At 34.0% G+C, this 25487-nt stretch overlaps 1 protein-coding gene across 2 annotated transcripts in view; it reads right to left on the bottom strand.

Annotated features, from left to right (window-relative positions):
• Nucleotides 1–25487, bottom strand: part of ATGRIP (Golgi-localized GRIP domain-containing protein) — a 236648-nt gene that overhangs the window by 62259 nt on the left and 148902 nt on the right. For both annotated transcript variants that reach the window (XM_089802216.1, XM_089802217.1), the window contains 5 exons: nucleotides 6304–6390; nucleotides 6112–6192; nucleotides 5312–5437; nucleotides 5011–5119; nucleotides 4808–4887 (listed from right to left, as the gene is read on the bottom strand). In XM_089802216.1, coding sequence (XP_089658342.1) covers nucleotides 4808–4887; nucleotides 5011–5119; nucleotides 5312–5437; nucleotides 6112–6192; nucleotides 6304–6390 — 483 coding nt within the window. The remainder of the gene's footprint in view (nucleotides 1–4807; nucleotides 4888–5010; nucleotides 5120–5311; nucleotides 5438–6111; nucleotides 6193–6303; nucleotides 6391–25487) is intronic.

The following is a 25487-nucleotide window of genomic DNA, read 5'->3' as shown; positions in this document are numbered from 1 at the left end:
AAATAATTAAATATAAGATTGTAATATTATCTACATGTGTCTTGGGTTCGATTTGCACTATGATTTTCATACTTCTGACAGTCATCATAATCCATCGATAAAAAGAATGTTTTGCTTTTCAAACATAAAACTGAAGAAAATTAATGTGTGATTTGCAAAAACGTTATTTCACAAATATCCCCATGAAAACTAAGAACAAAAATGCAGCATTGCAAGGACATATGCAACTCCTCAATGTTTGTCTATCATAGGATCATCATAACTAGACACATAATAGTGTGACAAGAGATGATTAGAAAAGATTAAGTAAGGCTTGCCATCAAAGCTTGATCAATGATTTAGCAAATTACCAAAACTATAAAAATCAACAACATACAACAAAAATGTGGATTTTAGTTGTAATACACACTATTGAAAAAAAAAAAAGTTTATGCAAAAATCATTCACTATTCCATTTAATTTTATTATACTTATTTGTAATAGATTTACCTTTCCGTCATACCTAGCACTACATGCTACATCATTTTGTGTACTAAAATTAGACTAATCATGTTGGCTTGCCTTCATAAGATCTTACTGATACATATAATATGTTTTTCTTGAAATTAAAATCTTACAAAAGAAAATAAACTTAGCACTTAATGAACCTTAGATTTTCCAGTACATGCTTCTTGAAATGTTGGCTTCAAGGGTTTTTAAATAAATTAGAAAGTATTTTCCTTAGTTACCAAATTCTACCCTTGGTCTTTCAAACCAAGCGAATTTTGTACTGGTTCTTGATCCTGGTCCAGGCTCCCTTTTGGGTTCCACTTGGGTTCGAACCTAAGCAAGTTGGTTCCTCTAGGTTGAACCTAGGTCAAACAATGATCGAACTAGGGCAGACCCAGGTAGATCGAGTGTGAACAGTTCAATCGGGAACATTCTATAAATTAGTGCAGAAAACAATTATTACAGAATTTGAATAAAGATTTTTAACATTACAAAACAAAATTTGCAGAAGTTCAAATATTTATTACATCAAATTAAACTAGCCCTCAAGATTTCTTCCAATGAGATTTTTATATGTAATTGCTGATAATGACCCCTATCTGAATAATTGGAAACTCTATATGGTGATAAATCATGTTTGAAGCATTAAGTAACATCTTCAATAGATGAAGGCAGTTGCAAGCTACATGTTAATTTTTCAAGTATGATGTTAATTACAAACAAACAAGCTCTTTGTACAATGAAAAAGCAATAAGCATTGGACAGCTTGGAAAGCAAGAATGTTATTAGTGTAGTTGGTCCTAATAACATTGACAATGTTTGTGAACCAACTAATGTCATTGATAAAGAAGAAGATGAAGATTTAGGTAATCCATTAGATGATTCAAACTTAGCATAAAGTTCTAATTGTTGAAAGTCTAAACAATGATGCTTGAACTCGATATTATTTTAATATTTTGGTGTTGATAATAGATATGATGCTAAGATTACAAGTTTATAGTGTTTTTGTTGTTTTTATGATACTATGTAGGATTCATTCTGATCTTAATTCATTTTTCTAGGCTGCATATGTATGTGTGTCTGTGTGTGTATATAATTTTTACCTGTTTTTGTACTAATGAACCCAAACAAACCCACACCAGATTTCAATATTTTGTCATACCAGCGAACCGGTTCTTCAAAACCGAACTCGAACCGATAACTTGGGTATTTTCTTTATGAGAACTTCATATCCCAGGTCCACTGAAACTGATCAAGTCATAACAATTACGTATGAGTCCATCTCATAAACAAAACCCAGTTCATTGTTAGAGGAAGCTGGTTAGACTTGGGTTCAAACACATCAGAAAGTCATAAGATTATGAATGGGGTCATTGAGTCACTGGAAAATGGTTCGCGAGGGTGTCATGAACCCATAATTGAGGTTAAAGAAACTATTAACACCCATATACTTGTTTAATTATTATGGACTGGTATGCATAAAAAAATATTATTATATTAAGTTGATCAAAAGAAGCATTATATTGATTGATAAATCAATAATATAATGTTCATTGATATAAGCTAAATATATTATTATTGTTATAACTAGCAATTAATTGATAATATATACAAGAGATTAATATACAAAACAATCTTAGTAAGTAATCAGTTACATTACTATCAATACTAATCAACTAACAAAGAAACAATATTTAAATTATAAAAAATTATTAATCACCTATATACTAAATCAACTACCTAAATGGGTCATGACCCAATAACCAAAGGGCACAACTCATAAGAATTATCATATAAAAACAAAGAGGGGAATGTGGATTTATTACCACCGACAAAAATAGGCTATCAAATAAGGTATGAGATTTATAAGCAACTTGTATATATCATTAAAAGGAAAACATTTACTATTAAAACAAAGAACACCCCCAATATGGAAGTAAGGGGTACGCATAGTAATTTACAGAAATAGCTATTTGGAAGGGACAAGAATTTAGTCCCTATGTAGGACTCAAGCTGCATATGTGGAAAAAGGTTCAAAATATTATTAGAGGTACGAATTCTCTAGCCTCCCTATTTATATGTGAACAAAGTTACAAACTTAAATTATAAATCATGTTCTTCAATACTAATCTTATTAAACAATGTGAGCAATATTATAAAGGAAATAATGAACAAAGTCACTTTAATATAAGGGATTCGATGTAGGATAATAATAATTATAGGAAATATGTACTTATGCATAAAGTAGTGTTTTATTATTTACATTTATAAATGCAAGTTATATATATATATAAGGAGGAAAGTTTCTTTAGATTAATCTTTGGTAAATTGATCTTTATAGTTATAGTTTATATGTATCAATTGAAAGACAATAGGATCATATATATATATATATATATATATATATATATATCAAATGATACTTACATTTATTAAAAAAGGATCATAAGTAGAACTAAGTTAATGTTTCAAAGGATTAATTAAGTTTCTTAATGAAAGAAAAATCACAACTTCTCTTATCAGCCTCAAAGATGGTACTACTCCCATTTGGCTGACACGATGAAGTAGATTACAAACTCTTAGTGTCAGCATTAAAGATGGGTGTAACTACCTATTTGACTGACACAAATGGATATATAGTGTTGGTATCAGAGATGGGTGTAATGCTCATTTGGCCAAACACTGATTAAAGGAATAGAGCCTCTATAATGTTAATATGTAATAGTTATATCCACTGAAAAAACCTGTCTGAGGAAGTATAATGGAAAAAATTCTAATGGTGTCAACATATGCATACGTGAACCTTAAGGGGTGCACTCTAGAAAAGACAGTTGAATAATTAAGGGTTAGGAAACTCGATCTAGAGATGTCTATAAGGTTGGGGTTAAATTAGAGGGTAGAATAGAATAAATATATTTGTTATTATTATGTTTTAACAATTGTCCTGCAGGTATTACTTGTCCCAAGATAACCCTAATAGCGGAGACATTACATAGGACCACAATAGATATTGTATATAGAAAAGTTATAAGGCTTGAAATCACAATAAATCAGCAAGACAAACACTCTTAATCAACTTTAGCAAAACTTTAAATGCCAAGTCTACAAAGACTAGTCAATGTCATGTCCCCTTCTTATAATACAATTAAATAATGAACAATAATAATTAAATTTAAAATTAATTAAGCTAAGCAAATGGTCAAAAGGCATAGATGAAAAAGTTGTCTACCTCAAACATGAGGCATGAAAGGGAGAGAAAAGAACTTTATTTGAGGGGGAGAGTGAAAGAGGATGAAAGAGTGGAGCATAAGAATTAAGGAAGGATTACGGGAAGAAGAAAGGGAAGAAAAGATGAAGTGTTTTGACCCTTTTGAAGGGTGGTAATTGTGGAAGGGTGTTACAATTGCAAGGGGCAGACATTGTGAAGAGGACCCATCCTTGCAAAAGATATAAAGGGAGAAGGTTTCATTTGAGAAAGGTATCGAATGAAGACAAAGCTGGGAAATAATATTTTATTCTCAAAGGCAATATTGGAAGGTGGTGACTCAATTCTTATGAAAGGTAGTGACCCTTCACCAATAATCTATAAAGAAAAAAACATTCAGAGCAGTCAAAGATCACTTATGTACCGTCACACAACAATACATCAAACCAGCACGTAATTGCCATGCATCACCCTATGAATCCCGCATTCATCACTCAATCATCATTCACTAATATATCAAATCATCAAATTATAGGAAATCACTCAATTGGGAATCAGGCGACCTGGCAAACAGACCAGATATCAACTCTTCCATCAATTCAATCAGTCTGTTGATCATACAATCATTGAACCAATCAGATATCTCATGCCCCCAATCTGACATCTGGTGAACAGAAAACCCGTTGCATGGAAATTGACTTATTAATAAGACTTCACTATTTTCTATAATCATGAAGACCAAAGGAATTCATCTTCCATGATATTCTTTCCTTTGCTACAAACCAAGAGACACCACAATCAGTGATTGTTAGTCCTCAATATATTTGCATTAATCATGTGTCCTAAAGATAGTAAACAGCAGGTACAGTCAAAATCTACTGGAGTGAGAAAAACGTTGACATCACTATCCATAGTCAACTACCCTCAAGAAAAAGATATATATTCCCAGAATAAGCAAAAGCCTGAATGCAGTACAAAATGAATTGGTTTTGCTAAGACACCCAAGTCCCTTGCAATTATGTGAATTCATTTTATAGCTTCAAGACCAACAGTTTGGAAAACAAAAACCTCACATCATTTACAAGCGAACTTATTACAGATATAAGTTCACACCTCTTCTTTGGCAGAAGTAAGAGCCTCTTCATATTTGTCAACTTTTTGTTGCAGTCCTTCAAGCTCTAACTCTAATTGGCCTGTCATAATAATGAGTTTAACAGGGAGTACTTGTGGAGAAACTACAAATAGCTCACTTCTAATGAATCCAACAAGAACTGCACTTATGAAGAATATTATATCAGAAGCTGATATATACTGACTTCTTGTCTTCACGGCATCGATCTCATACTGCAGGAATAATTTTTCTGACTCTTCAAGCCTAGCTTTCATTTTTTGAATTTCAGCTTCCCAGCTATTCTTCTCCTTTAGCTGATGGCATTATAAAGAAAACATATCCAATGTAAGAAACCAAACAGGAATATGGTTTCCAATTCCTAATACAAATAGATGCTTAGAGGAAGGTGGAATCAAAGTGTAGGAAAGTCAATTCTAAAATTTAGCTTCTCTTCTTTATTTTAACAGAAAACCAATTTTGCATCAGAACGTATTATTTGTGCTTACTTGTTCCTGCTTTATACGGATAACATCTCCTTTTGCTGCTTCTAAAGCAGCTCTAAGCCTTGCCACCTCACCCGTAGAAGTTGCTTCCAACTCTGCTAATTTTGATTCTCTGTCAGCCAATTGTGCCTGTTTACAAAACAAGTCCTAAGTGGCATAAAATTTCTGCAAAAAGACAAGCATAAATCTGACTATTACTACATCAATAACAAGCAGATTTGATATTTGAAAATGGATGTGACTAGCATTCCGTGGCTCAAAACCATTGATAACTTATTATATTTTATATGTAGATGGACAATGGATTTCTGAATTGTGAAATAAGTATAAGTTTGGAAAGAAACTGCAACAAAGATCCCTTGCTGAAATATTTATGGCTTACATGTACACGTTACAACTTCACTTCAGAGAACAACTACACATTATTCAACATTATTCATCAAACAAAAGATCATATTAAAATAAATCAATCAGTAAGGAACAGAAAATGCTATCAAAACTTTGCATATTTGCGAGAAAATCTTCTAAGGTAACGTATACAAAACAGGTACAAATTCATGGGACATTACAAATTTGATGGACCACAGAAACTTGAAATCACTATTTATTAACTAGTTAGCCATTACAAAGTTTTTGAAACCTCTGTAATAAAAGAGCTCTACATAAACATTTCTAATCTCTTCCCTTCAACCACATTTGTAATAAAAAATAAATGATTGCCCGCAAAAAGTTCTGCCAAGTGGACCACCAAACCTTATTTAGAAAATGCCCATTATACTTTGTTAAATTATTGAGAAATTTACCCGTTGCTTTGCTATACACTCAGATAACTTTCTACTTTCCAATGCTGCATCAGCCAATTGAGATTCAAAGCTCTCGACAATCTGTGAAAATAACAACATAAAGATAAGAAAACACCCTTCTTAAATTCCGCGTGAGAAGAACTTGACAATAAATGCTAGAGTAGTAACTGTGGCCTCCATACAGAAAATTACCTTTTGATTTTTTGTGCTAAGTTCTAAAAAAGAGTCTTGGTGCTTTTCCTCCAATAAATTTAATGAATTCTGTGTCTCCTGCAACATCTATCCAATAGAAAAGTGCAAGGAAACTCTTTTAACAAAAGCAAAAGAAATATTAGCAATGATGAAGTTGCAATTTTACAAAATGAATATTCAAGTTTTCTAGCATATCAAGAAGAAAAGGAAAAAGCCAGCTAATATTATTTTAAAAAGAAGCGCCTAAATCACCAACATGAGTTATCCTACAGACCTACCTATGGTGTGAAAGACCTCCTACAGCAGCCAGCAAGAAGTAGATAGAATTTGTTTCTCATTCATCATAATCACACTACTCAAAATAGAGATTGACTTGGCAAACCAAAAATATATGTGGAATTCAATTACTCAGGATATAATAGGAAAAAAATCGCAAAAGTAATAACTGCTGAAATGTTCTTAAAAGAAAGGTTAAAAACATCATTTTGTGTTGTGTTAAATAAAGTACATGAAAAGAGGAAGAGAACAAAAAGCAACACAAAAGACAGAATCTGCTCATAAATTTTACAAATTATAATCAATAATTTGTCTCAAAATTCAAGGTCCAAATCTAAAATATGTATAAGAATCTAGTAACTAACAAATAAGAATCTAATATTTCCGAGAAAAGGAGCAAGAGAAGAACAAATTGAGCAAAAGAAATCTGTCTAGCTAAGACTATAACAATTCTTTCTGAAACTTTAGTTTGATAGTGTTTCAAAGGGAATGCAAGGCAGGCTGAAGAAAGGGTGGCAATCAAAGATAAGTTTTGTATTTTGTTCACGGAGGATCCCTCTATTTGTGATGTTGTTCTAATCATTGATGAAATACTCACCAAGTACCGAAAAACTCACAACTTTAACTCACTGAAGAGTGTAATCACTCAAAAATGGTCTAGTGAACTATAAGCCCCTTTTCAGCATTGTAAGTCTCTATGCTAGACCATGCTTTATGCTTTAATCAATTCTGCATATTTATCAATCACTTGTCTTTGATCAAATCATCTAAAAATCTTTTATTTGATTTTATCCTATAGTTTGACCACCTTATCCCCTTTATTCTATGTGCACATGAAAGTCACTTTCTAAAAATAAAAATAAAAAAAAGAGAGAGAGACTTGGATTATATTTATTTTAATTCAAATATTTTGTCTTACTCTCCACCTTAATCTTATCTTATCTTCAATCACTTTTTCCAGGGTGGGACTTATTTGCATTAAATTCTTTTGTAATCTTTTTCTTAATCTTGATTAGAAGTGTAATTTATTTTGTCTTATCTTCAATCACCTTTTCCAAGGTGCATCTATTTGGATTAAATTTAATTTAATTCAAATCCTCTTCATTATCTTTATTAAAGTAAAATTAATTTTTTCTTATCTCTAATCATGTAAACAATCACCTTTTTCAAGGTAACCACCTCTTCTTCTTTTTTCCTCCTCCAATCATATTTAAATTATTTTCTTTTCTCCATGAAGGTGGAATCTTTGACTTTTGCTTATTTTTGCCTCTTCATCTCAACCACTCATTATTTTGCCTCTTAAACATAGCCTTTGATTTGCCTCTTAAGAGATGCATGCACATGGATCAACTAAGCCTTAATCTCCATTGTTGCTTTTGCCTCTTAATCTTAACCGTCCACTTCTCCTTAAAAGAAGGCCCTCTCCTCATTTCACATTACATCTCATCACACCTCTCTTGTGTTCTTACACACCCCTCTCATTTTTTCTCTTTTGTGCTCTTTAGCATTATCTTGTTCTTTTTCTCTTGTATTCTCATTCTAGCTTAGCATTTAGTTTTCTTGCAATCATCTTAATCTTAGCCTAGATCATTTAGCCTAATCTTGCACTTTTAGCTTAGTTTACTTTCTTATACTTGCATAATCATAGTAGCTCTTAATCTTGAATTTCATCTTAGCTTACTCTTGCATCTCTCATATAGTTTAATTTGCATTGCATATTCATTTGAGGATCTTGGATACTATCATTCATATTGCTTGATATCTTTGAATCTCTCATCCTATGGTGCACCTTGCAAGGGTCACAACACTTGGATTCGTCTGAGAGCCACCATTACTACTTTACTTATTTGTCCCTTGCACGTCATGGATAGAGTTATAAGCCGCCTCTCAAGTCTCTCCTTTCATGAGATTCTTCAGGAATAATGGTTTATAGAAGTGTGTCACATTTTTGGCATACAAAGAGTAATTAATAATTACACAATCAACTTAAGGAGTTTTTGGCAATTTTTTCACAAAAACTTGGCCAGTCTGCGACAAACTTGGCTGCAGCAGAATGAAATGCCATGATCACAAAAAGTGAGTTCTAATTCATCTTTTTGTGCTTTCTTTTGCTGCTCAAGAGGAGAAAGAGCCTCGGAAGCATTTTCAAGATCATTTGCAACAATTTAATCAATTTGAAGCTCTTTTGAAATGGAATTCAAAGAAAAATTGGATTTCTAAGTAAGTTTTATGACTTTTTTATTTCTTTTCTTAAATCATTTTATCTCTTTTTTGGTGCATCCAGGTTTGTAAGAACTCAGTAATAGCCTTTCCTAAGTACTCTACATGACTTTAGGGTCCAATGAACAAGATTTGACAAATTTTAATTTTTTAGTGATTTTTCCATTGTTTTTTAAAAGATCCTCTAACTTATCCAAAAAGAATTCAAACCCTAACTTTTTCTTTTTATATTTTCAAATTTCAACCATGTCCAAATTTATTTAAATTAATTTAATTTGTTTGCTAATTTTTATATTAAAATATTCACTTGTGGTTTCACTTTGTATGTTTGGGTTGATTTATAATGGCAAATAGAGGAGATTCTATAGCTATTTAACTTCAAGATCTGCCTTAGTAGATGCATGCCCATCTAGATATGATGGCACTCGTTCTAAAGGTGCTAAAGTCAAGTCTTGGGAGAATGTCTATCAAGGACTGGAACCTAGGTTAGTAATTTGCAATAAAAGTGAAGAACTATTAAATGGAAGCATATACACCTTCAAATACCATCTTACATGATCACTAAGCATAATGCTATGGGATGTCCTTGGGCCACTGAGAATATTTAAAAACAATTGATACCTTGCAGCCGAGGAAGAGAAGAAGCTTGTAGGTCAGTAATAAATCATTAGTATACTTTGATGGAACTCTAAATTTTAGCAAAATTAGAGCTTCCATTCAAATGTTATCTCCCATTATTTTTCTAAAAAATTGCCTAAGTTCTGCAAAGTGGTGACATACTTATTCAGCTATATCACAACTTTATTACTGAACCTAAAATAAAAACATTGATCCTACAGGGCTCCATTTGACATATGGTCAAATAGATCTGGAGTGACTATGGTCTATCATGACATATGTTGACAGGATTAATCGAAGCACAATGCCAAAAGAAAATGGAACTATGCCGATGGATATTGCAATCTCTTCATATGAATGAGAATCAATCCCACTTTTGGCCTATGCAACAGAAGTAATTAATGTTGGTAACATTGATAAACTAGATATATCAAATCATCAAAGCTTGCTTTCATTGTTAGTGTTGTTGCTGCATAAGTATGAGAATGGAAGTCAGCAAGGAATTGCTCCAAAGGCCATTCATTGCAATATAGCAGATCTGATCCATAGCCTCTTGCAGAAGTTTGCTGAACTTAATCGTGGATGCATGCGAGAGATTGAAAAGCTTCTCCCAAGTGTTGTTCATCATTTATCTGTTCAAAGTGATAAATGCTCTCATGTAAAGGATGCAGATGAACCAGTTATGCCAGCTTATGTATCCGATGTAGAAAAGAAGAGGGCAATAGCTCGTGAGCGACAGGCTGCAATTATGGCAAAGATGAAAACAGCACAGGCAAGCTTTATAGCGAGTCTTGGCTCTATGGAAACAGTAGAGCCAAAAGATTCAGAACAAGGGATGTCCTCTATGGAAGAGGATGAAGATATAGAAGGAATGGAAGGATTAGTTTGTTCTCTTTGTCGAGAGTTGGGATGTAATAGTCCCACAACTATCTTGACATTAGTATAGAGATCACATCTTCTTTCCATTGCTGAAAAAGGCCCCCGCGTCATTCAAAAGACAAAAGGAAAATGGAAATCACGAAGCCCACAATGGTAACAAGAAAATATATAGAGAGAACGTAGCAGTGATTTTGAAGAAACATCAAGGGTTTTAATGTCACTGGCGTATATGAGACGATATCTGCATGCTTCATCTAATAGACATCTGACATAGTTTGATAGGCATCTGACTTGGTCCAAACTATGGCAATTTGAACCATCGAGCAACGGCAGTGTATAAAGGATGCCTTTCCATCTGCACAAGAGTTATCGCCAATTTTCAAGACAATGAAAATTTACGGAAGAAGTGATGCCGTGATGAAAGTTTTAAAAATAATAATAAAAATGCCAAGTCATGGTTTGACAAGCGCAAATACAAAGGAGGATAGGTGGTTAATTTAAAATATATATATATATATATATATATATATATATATATATATATATATATATATATATATATATATATATATATATATGATTAATGTTAATTATATATGAAGAGGCGTGACTTAAATATCTAGTCACTTTCTTTTGTATATTCAAATATAAATATGGGATGGTGGTGAGGAGTAGAGGACACATTCATATCCGAACATTCATTCAGATTCACAAGGAGCATTTCTACATTTATATTATTGTAAGGAGGAATAAGGGATTATTATGATTTTATAATAAAAATTTCATTATTTTATTTTTAAATAAAATAAAAATGTCCTTTGTTTATTCTTGAATGGTGTGGAGATTTAAAACTACAGGCGAATCGTCCTTCATAATTATATTTTAGAATTCTATATATAATTTTGATATCAGATAAGTGGGCATAGTCAATTAGCATTTTAGATTTGATCATCATAGATGTCGTGAAATATTAAACTATTTCCGCATCTATGTCCAATTTGTCTCCCAGCCAGAGGAGTTAAAATTCAATCTGGACTGGACTAATTTAAGATTGCATTATAATTGATCTGTTGCATCTAGATTATTAAAATTGTTGGCAGTATAAGTGCATTGAACATTATGAAGTTGTATGTAAAAATTCTTTGAAGTTGACTCTATCGCCCGGATGAACAAAGGCACTGGTTTTTTTATTGAAGTCAGAAAATCAATATATTCCTTCTGCAAGCATCAATTCCATTATTTACAAAACTTATACAAAACATTCAATTATCAAATATTCAGCATCTAGTTCCAGTTTCATTGAGTTCGAGGACCTTGCCAGTCGAAGAACTCCAAGTTAAAATTCGCTATAGAAAAGCTCGAAACCAAGTGATCTGGTTCGGGGTGAAGGTTTACCCGCCTGGGTGTAACGGAGCCCGAAGTGCAGGGGAATCTGAGTGATTTCCGTTCGTTGGCCAAAATTTGATTGAGAGATCCTATCAGAGAAGTGGTAGGCTCTTGGATTTCCAATCTGCGGTTTTGATAACCAACATACTTAATGCTAAAAGTTGTTAGTGAGGGAGTTGGGTAGTTAGTCGTAGCGAAGGGGTATATTTGTTAGTTTACTTAACCAATAGGAATATTATATAAGAGCTGATCCAAGCAATGAAAGAACAGATTTGTATGGACTATTTTGGAATCAATATGATGGAACTCAAAATTTAGAGTCCCAAATACCATGCCAAAGGGAGAATCCTCATGTGTAACTATTTTCAAATCTTCATTTTCAAATGTGTTCCTGCCATTCTAAATCCTAAAAGCCAATTTGATGAATGCACTCAGTGGTCAATTTTCAGATCTTACCCACTACTTACATTCAAACAATATGCTTCAAAACCCTAAAAGTTTGATTCAAGAAGTGAGCATGATTCATAACAGTGATTAAGGTGTAGTGAGATATGATGCAAGAAAGAAGCATTGTGAGTTGTTACCATAAACAATGGTAGCCAGTGATTTGTCAATTGACCAATATACTTGAAGAAATATTAGAATTATGAAAAGAATTATACAATGGATAATGTACAATCTATATTAGGCACAACTCAATGCAGATATACTGGTGTGGTTTATTTTCATATCAAAGAAAACAGGTAAGCTGTGAGATGCCATCAGAACTTTTTGATAACAGGAAAAATTCCTTATATGTGGCAGCATGGAGGTAACCAACTCATTTGTAGGACTCAGACAACAAGGTTTTATAAGTCATGGAATTAAACTGGGCATGAGTTTTCAACAGTAGGAATATATCTGAAAGAACCTGTGCATACTGTCAGGGGTTTCCAGCAATTACAATGGCCAGAAAAGTTTGTGAATGAGTCACGATAAATGTAAAGGGCACACATCTTTGTACCAAAGGGGTGTACAGACTCATAAATATTTCACTTCTTTTACTGCTTGAATATAGCATTAGCAAGTCTGAAAGACCAATCCAATTGAGACTTGAAGAATCCAGCATGAATAAAGACTCCTCTGTAAGACAGAAGGTGAATCTCAATAAAAGTTTGAAGACTTAATGGAGTGATAGCAAGTACAGTAGCGTTTACCATTTCCAGAGCAATACCTGACTTTCCCAGTACAGAGGGAGGAACAATCATTGATAGAATCTGATAAACAACCTTGCATTTCATTGTCTTTTCAATCTGGATTCAAGGCAAATGATATCATATTCACAAAAGCAAATCAGTCATATTCACAAGCAACAGGTTTCATTATGGAACGATATATCTAATTTCAATTATAAAGAATCTGCAACATCCTTCCAAAAGAAGGTTTGTCTATGCTATCGAAGGAGCAGTAAAGTTGTTCATTTCAACTCTGTACAAGTGGCTGTTCATGTTTTACTACTTTTTGCATGTGGCTTGGTATTGAGGCAGAGTTATTCAGTTTTGGAATCACGAACTTTGCAAGGATTGATGCAATGAGAAGTCTGCAAATGGATATCATGAAATATGCTTGCTTGTATGCGATTGTTTGCCACATCCATTTCTTGTTGAGGAATGTTGGAAAGAACTTCCGTCGCCATCTTCTTTTGACTTCAACTGTGTTTTGAGCTTTTCCATGCAATATTACCTGTTCAGGTCACGAAGCTCTCCTGAGAACCATGTTTCAGACTCCTCTGATAGCGCTAACAAAATACCAATGGATATGATATATGTAAATGCCAATCCACAATCTTCAGAGCCTTCTATCGCCGATGAAAACAACAGGATGGCAATTTAATAATACACTCTGCAAACACCAATTTAAGACTTCCAGATCATACACCGTCAGGAGTCTTTATCCTCAATAAAGAATGCACATCATAGGCAAGACGGAAATCACAGAAAGTCAGAGAAATCCATAAATAGTAGAGTGATTCGAAGGCAAGCTTGTGCGACGGGAATTCTCATCATAGGAGCTAAAGAATTATAAAGTGATTGCCGATAAAAGAATTAATACTAATTCTTATTTTGCGAGATATAAGTTAATTAAAAGTAAAGAAGAAATGAAAGGGTGTGATTAATTAATAAGAAAGTATATTATATATGACTTTACATTTGAAAAGTTGTTAAGTTTATAACAGTAATATCATACTGGTCTGAAAGTGCAGACCGCACCATAGTCTTCTTCCTTTGAATACCGTTTAAGGCATTATATAACTTACACTTCATGAAAGGATGGGTGGCGATTCTTGGTATATGTTAATGTTTAACACTAACTATAACTTAACAGTTATGTTAGTTAATATTTAATTATCTTCATTGGTCGCCGATTTCTGGAAGTGTAGTATGAGCCAACCTAGAGAGAGTTATGTCCCTTTGAGGGAAATGCCCTTTGGTCATGGTATAAAAGGTAGCTATTATTGTAGTTTGAGGACACACAATAAAAATTAAGTTTGGTCCTTCAAGCAATGCAACCTATACAAATTTATTGCAGAGATAAAAGAAATTCAGAACAGAATTACAGGTGATAACTTCTCCTACTTTCAGAACATTAAGAAGATCATCTTCAACAATCCAAAAGATATTATAAAAGTCAGACTTTTAGAACAGAATTTGCAGAAACTTTACATGGTATCAGAGCTCTAGTAGTCGAACCTACACTTTGCAAATTAAGTAATCACACCTTATATATATCTAGCATCATTCTCCTATCTTCAATGGCATACACAATCAGACCCGAGGGCAGGTTTGATGGGAAAGAACACTTTGATGCTTGGAAATTCAGAATCATGATGATTTTTGAAAAAAATGATGTGAAACAATTTGTTGAATCAACATCCAAACAACCTACAGTTGAACCTCATAAATCCTTCTAGATTAAAGGAAATAGGAAAGCTATTCAAATCATATTAGATGGAGTGAAAAATGATATCATGCCTATGCTAACAAAACATCAAACAGCATATGTTATGATGAATGCACTACTAAATGCATATGAGGTTAACAATGCAACTAGAGTTCTCGCACTAAAAAGGCAACTAAGTCACATACAAATAAAGAAGGGAGAATCAATGAATTCTTACTTACTAAGGGTGGCCAACCTAAGAGATGAACTTGCAAGTATAGGAACCATCATTAGTGACACAGAACTAACACTGATGGCTATAGATGGATTAGCAGATTCATGGGAAACTTTCGCACAAGGAGTAAGTGCCAAAGATAAACTTCCTAATTTGAATAGACTTAAGGGAGATTGTCTTCAAGAAGAATCCAAAAAACTAAAGAAAGGAGGGAAATTGAAAACGGAAAATGAAGAACTTCATGTTCTTAATACAAACTCCTATAAAGGCAAGAAGAAAAGGGGTAATCAAAAGAATGACAAATCTAAGAAAGATCTATCCAAAATAAAGTGCTTCAGACGTGAAAAGTTTGGACACTACAGATCTAATTGTCCTGAGAATTCTATACAATAAGTGAACTGTACAAATGTTACTAGGGAATAAGATAACTATGATCCTAAAAATCGTGTATTTTATTCATCACTATCAAATGAAGTCTCAAATAAAACATGGGTAATTGATAGTGGATCATCTAGACATATTACAAGATACAAAGAAGCACTAGACTCTATATCAGAAAAAGTTAATGGCGAAGTCGCCATTGATGATAATTCAGCACATTCCGTCAAAGAAATTGGAAATTGCACCTTGAAACTAAAATTAGAAAATTCTCTTCTTCTCAAAGGAGTACTCTATGTACCAAGAATTAAAAAAAATCTAATCTCAGTTACAGCACTTGAAGATAATGGACATAATGTTGCATTCATGGACAGTAAAGTAATAACTTGGGCTAAGAACTCCTCAATTAAGAAAGCAAAATTGATTGGTAAGAGAAAAGGGTATTTGTATGAATTAAATTCAGAACCTACTCGACCTATTCAAGCCTTAATTCATGAAGCTGCAGACATAAATGAAATATGGCACAGAAGGTTAGGCCATCTAAATTTCAAAACCTTATCAACTATGGAGAAGATGGTTACTAGTTTACCTAAACTAAATAAAGACCACTCGAGCATATGCAAAAGGTGCGCTATGGGTAAGAACACCAAAAGTCCATTTCATGATAGCACTAGGAAAACTAACAATGCTTTGGAATTAATCCACTCAAATTTATGTGGACCTATGTCTATTCCTTCTCTCGGAGGATTCTGGTACTATATTCTATTCATAGATGACTTCTCTATAAAAACTTGGATTTACTTCCTAAAATGCAAAGAATCAGAAGAAATACTAAAGAGATTTAAAGAATTTAAAACACTAATTGAAAACTTATCAGAACATAAAATTAAAACTCTTAGAACTGATAATGGAGGGGAATACACCTCAAATTTGTTTAAAAGGTTTTGTAAAGAAACGAGAATTAAGATGGAGTACACTGTTCCTTATAACCAAGAACAAAACGGGGTAGCCAAAAGAAAGAATAGAACAATTATAGAAGCTGCTAGAGCTATAATATTTGATTACAAACTAGAATATTATCTTTGGGGGGAAGCCTCTTGTACTGCTGTCTATATTCAAAATAGAAGCCCTCACTCCTACCTTGGAGATAAAACAACTGAAGAAGTCTTTACATTAAACCCAATATAAGTCATCTTAGGATTTTTGGGTGCCCTGTATATATCCATGTTCCAAAAGAAAAAAGAACTAAGTTAGAACCCTCTGGGAGGAAAGGTATTTTTGTAGGGTATAGTGAAACATCTAAAGCATATAGGATTTTCATACTTGGACAAAAAAATTATAACTGAGTAGGGATGTAATTTTTGAAGAAGATCTAGCATTCAAAAGAGCCCTAAGTTCTTAAAAACCCTCTCCTTTACCTAGTTTTGAAAGAAATACTGAATCTGAGTCTCAGAGGGAGAACATGGAAGAAATTGAAGATGAAATTCAAAACCTTAATCTTGGAGAAACTCAAAATTTTAAAAAAAGATCACTTTGGGCCATTAAAACAGTTGAGGAAGCATAAGACTTTGCCGCACCTTCTGGAATAGTCAAAGAAAGCAAAAGACCCAAAAGATTTTCTAGTTATACAGCAAATGCTACATCCCAATTTTTGACCTAATTTAAAATATAGCCATTGAGGTTCACATGAAGTCAGTTGACAGTTAAATTTGTTATAATCCTGCGAAATGGTAAGATGGTTAGTCGTTATAATTATTTATCCCGAATTCATGAAATTGAATAGGCAGTTAGCTGTTATGAATATTTATAACTTGTTATGATAATAAGATTTAACTGCTGAGAATTTCCATTATAAGCAACAGTTCTGCCGTATGTACTCAGCCATTGAGGATAAGTAATTTTTGCATTGATAAATCTGCAGCGTCTAAAGGAGAGCAGATTTGCAATTCAAATTTCAAGGATCAAACATATTCAAAATATACCTTAGGTCATGTAATGTCATTTTAGTATTATTTTACTACTTTCCATAATAGCTAGTTAGGTTCCTAAGACTTTCTCTTTTCCAGATTTATTTCAAGATATAAAAATGAGTTTTGCTGCATATTTCATGCCCTTTGTTATCAGTCCTCCTCTTTAGACTTTCATAATAAATTAGATACAACCCCTATGGAAGCGTTTTTCCAAATGCAATAAAATCTGGAATGAAATATACTATCCAATGATATTTTCCAAATAGCATCAAGAACATAATCTTTCTAGTCACAGTTGTGATAAGCATACTAAGTAGCAAATCTATGCATAGAGCAGATTGCAACAAGTTTCAGTATTTATCATGATGATATCTTGTTTGAATTTATAGATTGAACTTCTTTAATTTAGCCTTGATCATGGCAGGTCATAACCAAGTAAGCAAAGTATGGATCCATAAATCATTATGCCACTGGATATTAGAATTAAACAATCAATTCTGAAATCTTTAAAGAATATAATCTCTCGAATCACAGATTGTGATAAACTGGAATAAAAGTTAATTATGAAACAGTTGAGAATCAACAGAAAGAACCAGTTGTTCTGAGAATTCAAACACCTGGGACTCACCCATCTGTATAGCCAAGGAAAAGGGTGAAGAGGTGAGAGAAAGAGATCTGCAATAACAAGAAAGCAGAATCAGATGTAATATAAAAATGTTTATTATTTTGAAGGAAACATTTAATAGCTCATGCGTGGTCATGTTTATTGTATTTCCCCTGCTATCAAGTTGTGTGGTGTGATTAGATACCAGGATGCTTAGTAGATGACAAGATGTTCCCTGTCTATTTCAAGTAGGAAGGGTCTTTCTCGTTAGAGATTGTGTGGGGATAAGTTTTGGACCGAGGTTGGGTGGTTAAGCCCCTGACAATGTTTCACCTCTTCCCAAATTCTCCGACGTACACTAGACAAAGATAAGCTATGCAATCAATTGTTTGTCAGAAACAAGTATTTTTACTTTTATGAAGTATATGCAAGAAGGTAAGATTAATTGAATTATATCATCATTGCAGTTATTTTACACTTAGTGGCGAGAGATAGATTATCTGACGGATTGTTATTTCAATCTTTCATATGAATATTGAATATGAGCATATCTTCTAATCTTATGTTATTTCCACAATTAAGCAATCAGAAAGATAGGAATGATACAATAGTATCTAAAGCCCTAATTGATTCAGTGGTATCTGAAGCCCTAATTGATACAATGGCATTTGAAGCCCTAATTGTTCTAATGGTAATCGAAGCCTTAATTGATACAGTGGTTTGTGATGCCCTATTTGATATAGTGGTATTTAATGATAATCATTATTTGATTTTGATATAGCGGTATTGAATGGTAGTCGTCATTTGATATTGTTATAGTGGTATTTGTGGACTAACCTGGGTGCTTGTCGATGCATCCCTAGTTTGATTTCGATCTCAAATTCCATGGTATGTAGGTTTTAATTTCCATGTTAAATTCATTTATGTTGTTCCAATTCTTAGTTAAGAAATTTTGTTTAACTGATTTTAACCATAAATTTCATTCATATGAACAAAACTGATTTAACTTTCTTCCTATGAAAATGAAGTAATAACTGTATTTCTTTGAGTATGTTTGTTGTTAATTAGGACCCGAGAAAATTGGTTGTTACAACAAACATGAATGATTTGTCTAAATCAAAACCAACCAATACTTCAGATGCTATTAAACATACAACTTGGAAAGAAGCTATGATAGAAGAATACCAATCTATCATGAAGAATGATGTTTGGAAAATTGTTCCAAGACCTAAAGGAAAATCTATTGTTTCTTCCAAGTGGATATTTAAAATAAAGCATGTTGTTGACTGACGCATTGAAAAATATAAAGCCAAATTTGTTGCCAGAGGATGCTCTCAGAAAGAAGGGATTGATTATGAAGAAACTTTTGCTCCTGTTGCCAGATACACCTTTGTAAGACCAGTCCTAGCCATTGCAGCATCAAAGGGATGGAAAGTACATCAGATGGATGTAAAAACAGCATTCCTAAATGGAAAGATTACAGAAGAAGTATATTTAGAGTAACCTGAAGGATTTGAAACTCATGATCCTAACGTTTTTGTTTGTCGACTCAAGAAAGCTCTCTATAGGCTTAAACAAGCTCCAAGGGCTTGATCTGAAAGAATTGATAAATATCTCACCGGTTTAGGATTCTCCAAAAATGAAGCTAATCCAAATTTATATTATAAAAAGGATAAAGATGATATGGTAATTCTGATACTGTATGTTGATGATTTACTAATAACAGGTGATGATCATCTCATAAATCGGTGCAAGAAAGATCTAATTAGAGAATTCGAGATGAAAGAACTGGGACTCCTTCATTACTTCCTAGAATTGGAAGTACGGCTGAATTTTGAGAGCATCATACTTAATCAAGGTAAGTATACATCAGCTATTTTGAAGAGATTTGGAATGTGGAATTGCAAGTCTATGTCTTCTCCAATGGAAACTAATTTATATAAACTTAAAGAAGTAGCAGCAAAATCACCTTCCATAGATTCTACTCTCTACAGACAAATGATTGGGTCCTTTATGTACTTGGTATATACAAGACCTAATATTTTCTATGTTGTTAATGCCTTAAGTCAGTTTATGTGCGAGCCAAAGGAGATTTGTTTACCGCGTAAATCAATGGATTAATGCACAGTTGTTAATGCCTTAAGTCAGTTTATGTGTGAGCCAAAGGAGATTTGTTTACCGCGTAAATCAATGGATTAATGCACACAGACAATGAACCAGAATAGCAATACTCTTTTCATTATTCACATATGCCAAAGACATTACATTATGCTTGATAAGACGATTTACAATGATCTCAGATGGGGTATAAATATTTTTTGCCGAACCTTCCCAAAGGGGTCCGTCAGCTACATAACAATACTAATCTATCCGTCGGCTACAAATCTTTACCGACGACATGAACTCGTCCGCTACAAAATCTTTACCAATGACAACACCCTGTCAGCTACACAATATTTACAGACGACAAGATTCACCTAGTTGCAGTAAAACACATAATGAGATACTTACAAGGCACTCTTAATCTTGGGCTCAAATATGAGAAAGTCGACTTAGATTTACATGGATTCACCGACTTAGATTGGGGTGGAAGTGGTCAAGACAAAAAAAGTACTTCAAGATGTTGTTTCCGAAGGAGTACAGTGAACTGAAGGAGGGACAAGCACAGGTGGATGAAATAACTGCCCATACGTTCAGTAAAGATAAACCAATGAAGTATGAAGAGCCGACAGTAAAAACAATAAACTTGGGTGATGAGGAAGATCCGAAAAACATTCTTGTAGGAGATGATTGGAACCCAGTATTGAAGGCGGCAGCTTGGAAGTATAAGGACTTAAAAGGAGTGCCACCAGAGCTATGTGTCCACCGGATACCATTAATCGAAGGTGCAGTACCCGTACGGAAGCGGCCGTGCCAAAAGAATAAGAACTATGCAGCATGGGCCGTGGAAGTTGCACAAAACAGGTGGAAGGTATGGCGTCAGAAGCATTTAAAATTGAACAACTTTCAACCCGGTCAATTGGTACTTAAGTATAATGGACGAAATGAAATAAGGCCTGGAAAATATAAAGTTAAATAGGTTGGACCATACAAGATACGAGAAGTTGGATATAACGGAGCAATTAAATTGTGGACACTAGACGGAAAAGAAATACCAGATGCCATAAATGGATTGAAGTTGAAAATATATAGGGAAAGGAAGGATCCTCCGCGAGCAAATAAATGAACGAAGAAAAGATGTTTGTAAATAATGTATATATGTATAATATTAAAATCGAATATAGTTTTAAATGTCAAAGATAAAATGAAGCATAAAGTAAATGTATTAAGAGGAATCAGGAGCAGAAGTTTGTCGTACAGCCTTAGCAGAGACTATATAGAGGAGAAGCAAAATTAATAAAGTGAGTCATAAAATAGGGAAAAGTCTAGAGAAAAAGGTCGTACGGCCTTGAAAAGAAAAGCGGTTAGATGACCGTACGGCTTCCCTAGATAGCCGTACGGCCCCAAGTAGAACTTATGTTGAAATTAAATGAAAAAAAGCGAAGTAAAGTTTTACATAACCGTACAGCCCCTAGATTAGATGATTGTACGGCCTCGAGGCTTTGGTGAGGTGAGCAAGACCGTACCGTACGGCAGATAGAAGGAATAAGCAAGACCGTACGGAATAAGCAGATAGAAGGAATAAGCCGTACGGTCTCCAGTGGGAAAGAATACAAAGGAGCACTGTACAGACCCAAGGAAGTTCAAAATACAAGTGAATCATTGATGGCCGTACGGTGACCGTACGGCCTTTGGGCATAATGAAAATAAAAAGAGCATATGTAAGGAATAACAAAGCAGAAAAAAACCACCGTACAGCCTGTTCGTACGGATTGGGCGACCAGAGGAAAGGGAAGAAGGTCGTACGACGTACGGCAAAGGAGAAGCTGGGACAGCCATACAAAGGGTATTAGGAAAGGAAGAGGAATTGTTGTAGCTGATTCACAAAGTAGGTCTGCAGGAAAGAGGAAGTGGAAGAGCAACAAAAAAAAAAAATGACAACAGATTGAAACAGTTCGGAATGAGTAATGCATGATGCCAAAGGGAATGGTAGACATAAGCAGTTGCTAGAAAGAGTGTGGAATTGAAAAAAAATGACAGAAATAGTGTGTTCCATGCAATTTTGTATGGGTTTTGGAGTGCTAATTTGGTCTTGGCAGCGAGGGGCGCTGCCCCTCGACCCCATCTTGTATTGCCCCTCAACCTTGTTGGGGGCATTGCCCCCTAGACCCCCAGTCGTTGCGAATGTTAGTCATGGGAAGTGTGACCAATTGATGAGACTTGGAGTTGCTGCTATAGGCACGAGTGTTTGTGTGTCTGAGGTGGCACTTGAAGTAGGTGTTTGGGCGTGAGCCTGTCTTGGTTGATGCATAGAGAGCTCGAGAGGAGCTGATCATCCAGTTAAAGGCAGTACGGCGACACTTGGCTTAGTGTAACCAAGAGTTGGAAACAAAGAAAGCGGCACGGGTGGCTATCAAGGTCCACTAAGGAGACAGTATTGTGTTAGTAGAGGCTACAGATGCAACGTGATTTAGAGACTAGTTTGGTGCAGACACGAGATGAATGTGAAAGTGATGTGACAGAAACAGATCTATCTTGTTGTAGTTAGTCAGTTAATGTATTTTGTTGTTAATTTGTCTCAGATATTTTGTAATTGTCATCCAGAAACGACTTTTTCCTTTTGGGGGGATGATGTCGGTAAAATGTAGTGTAGCCGACGGGTAGAGTAATATCTGAACGGGCGCGTGACGCTTGAGTCACCCCTTCGAAAAGGTATATGTACACGTCCGAGATGGACTTTGGAATCATCGTGGTAATCATCATTGATCATTGTAGTCATTGTAATCGGATTGTAATCTGCAAGTGCATACATGAATAAAGTACCTGTTCTGAATTGAATCGTGTTATACATGTGTTGAACTTCTTACCCTATGCGGTAAACAATTTACAATGATCTCAGATGGGGTATAAATACTTTTAGACGAACCTTCTCAAAGGGGTTCGTCGGCTACATAACAATACTAATCTATTTGTCGGCTATAAATCTTTACCGACAACATGAACCCGTCAGCTACAAAATCTTTACCGACGACAACACCCTGTCGGCTACACAATATTTACAGACGACAAGATTCACCTAGTTGCAGTAAAACACATAATGAGATGCTTACAAGGCACTCTTAATCTTGGGCTCAAATATGAGAAAGTCGACTTAGATTTACATGGATTCACTAACTCAGATTGGGGTCGAAGTGTTCAAGATAGAAAAAGTACTTCAGGATGTTGTTTCAGTTTAGGATCAGCAATGATATCTTGGATATGCAGAAAACAATCTTCATTAGCACAAAGCTCCATAGAAGCCAAATACATTGCAGCAGCAATGGCCTCTCGAGAAGCAGTTTGGCTGAGGAAGTTACTTGTGGGATTATTTGGGCAAGTCATGAATCCTACGATTATTCATTGTGATAATCAGAATTCCATCAAGCTTTCAGTGAATCTAGTTTTCCATGACAGGTCCAAGCATATCAAAATTCCTTACCATTATGTAAGAAATATGGTAGACAAGAATACTATAAAATTAGAATAAACTTGCACTATAGATCAAACAGCAGACATTCTCACCAAACCTCTCTCTAGAGTGAAGATAGATCACTTCAAGAAAAGACTTGATATGGTTGAATTGTAATTCATTTGTATTCTTTAAATTATTAATAAAATATTTTTTGTCAGGCTATTGACTGTTATGGGCTCCACCATATGTATTCATTATTTAAGAGGTGACGATCTCAGAGGTAATGAGTACTTGTATAAAAGACATTATGAGAGATGGTGATCCCTCAGATAATGTATTGAATAGTATAGAACTACTGTTAGATCTAGGTGAATTCAAGATCATTTGTGACGAGCATTTCTATGTCTATTAATCACAACTTCGATAAAGTAAGTATTTATTCTTCAGATTTTATCCTGTTTTCTGGTAGATCTTAACTCAAGATCAAGTTGTGATATAGGATTACCAATTCCTATGAGTCACAACCTGGAAAAATGAAGAATTAATCATGTTTTGGATTTTATCCTGTGTGTATTGCATTACATGCAATACTAACATCACTAGTATAAGTGATATCACAAGATGGTTATATGACTCAGTATCATGTTGTCCATGATGCCATTTTCTCAAGAAGATTCAGATAGATATAGAGTATCAATCTATGCTTATTCATCGTAATTGATAATGCTAGATATGTTATCTCTCAGTATGATTATCAAGTTAAGAGGGAGTGTTAAGTTTATAATAGTGATATCGTATTGGTCTAAGAGTGCAAACCGCACCATAGTCTTCTTCCTTTGAATACCATTTAAGGCATTATATACCTTACACTTCATGAAAGCATGGGCGGCGATTCTTGGTATATGTTAATGTATAACACTAACTATAACTTAACAGTTAGTTAATATTTAATAATCTCCATTGGTCGCCGATTTCTGGAAATGTAGTATGAGCCGACCTAGAGAGAGTCATGTCCCTTTGAGGGACATGTCCTTTGGTCATGGTATAAAAGGTAGGTATTATTGTAGCTTGAGGACACACAATAAAACTTAAGTCTGTTCCTTCAAGCAATACAACCTATAAGAATTTATTGCAGAGATAAAAGAAATTCAGAACAGAATTAAAGGTGATAAACTTCTCCTACTTTCAGAACATTAAGATCATCTTCAGCAATCCAAAGGATATTATAAAAGTCTGAATTTTAGACAGAATTCGCAGAAACTTTACAAAAGTCACATCTTAACAAGGCGAAGATATAAATAATAAGAGGATATCGATCAAAACGAGAGTAACACAATTGCTAAGAAGTATTCAGATTTTATAAAGGACTATAGATGAAGACTTGGCTTGCAAAATGATAATGTATTATTCTTTATTGATCAAGAAAGAATCCTCAATTTTTGTTTATTTAAAGGCAAAGAGATAAACTACAGTTTGGATTAGTCCCTTATCGTCACCAAGGCGATTGGTGAATTATTCCTAACAATACTTGTGTATTAGATCCTTCATAGCAATTTTTGTTTGATAATCAGGGACAGTGTGAAATATACATATGTTTCTTCATCCATGTCTAATTAGACTTCCCTCCAAAGAAGTTAAAATCCTTCTAGACTAACATTAAATTGCATGTATGATTGATCTTCTGCATTTAGAGTATAGGAATAGTTGATGATATTTTTAAGTATATTGTCTCATAAAGTTGTACATAAGAATCTTCCTTGTGGTAGACTCTATTGCCTGAATAAACAAGGCACTAGTCTTTGGAATCGTCAAAATATAATCATTGGGTTTATGGTTGAAGTAAGCGATTTTCTTCTGTATTTCCTTCTTGCAAGCATCAACTTAATAATTGATAAAATCTTATATAAACATTTAATCATTTCAAGCATTCATATAACTTTATTTTGATCAATTTTAAAGATTTTGCCGACCTAAGTATTCACAAAGTTTAAATTTGCTATAGAAAATTTTTGAACCAAGTAATAGGGTTTAAGGAAAGTTTACCCGCCTAGGTTTAACGAAGTTTAAAGAGCAGGGGAATCAAATTAGGAGGTTATTCTCATTCGTTGGCCAAAATTGATTGAGTGATCTTATTCAAGAATTTGCAAA

Source organism: Cupressus sempervirens, chromosome 9 (genome assembly GCF_028749045.1).
Source record: "Cupressus sempervirens isolate cs-2001-9-10 chromosome 9, ASM2874904v1, whole genome shotgun sequence".
NCBI classification, from domain to species: Eukaryota; Viridiplantae; Streptophyta; class Pinopsida; order Cupressales; family Cupressaceae; genus Cupressus; species Cupressus sempervirens.
This window is presented reverse-complemented; position numbering and strand designations above follow the sequence as displayed.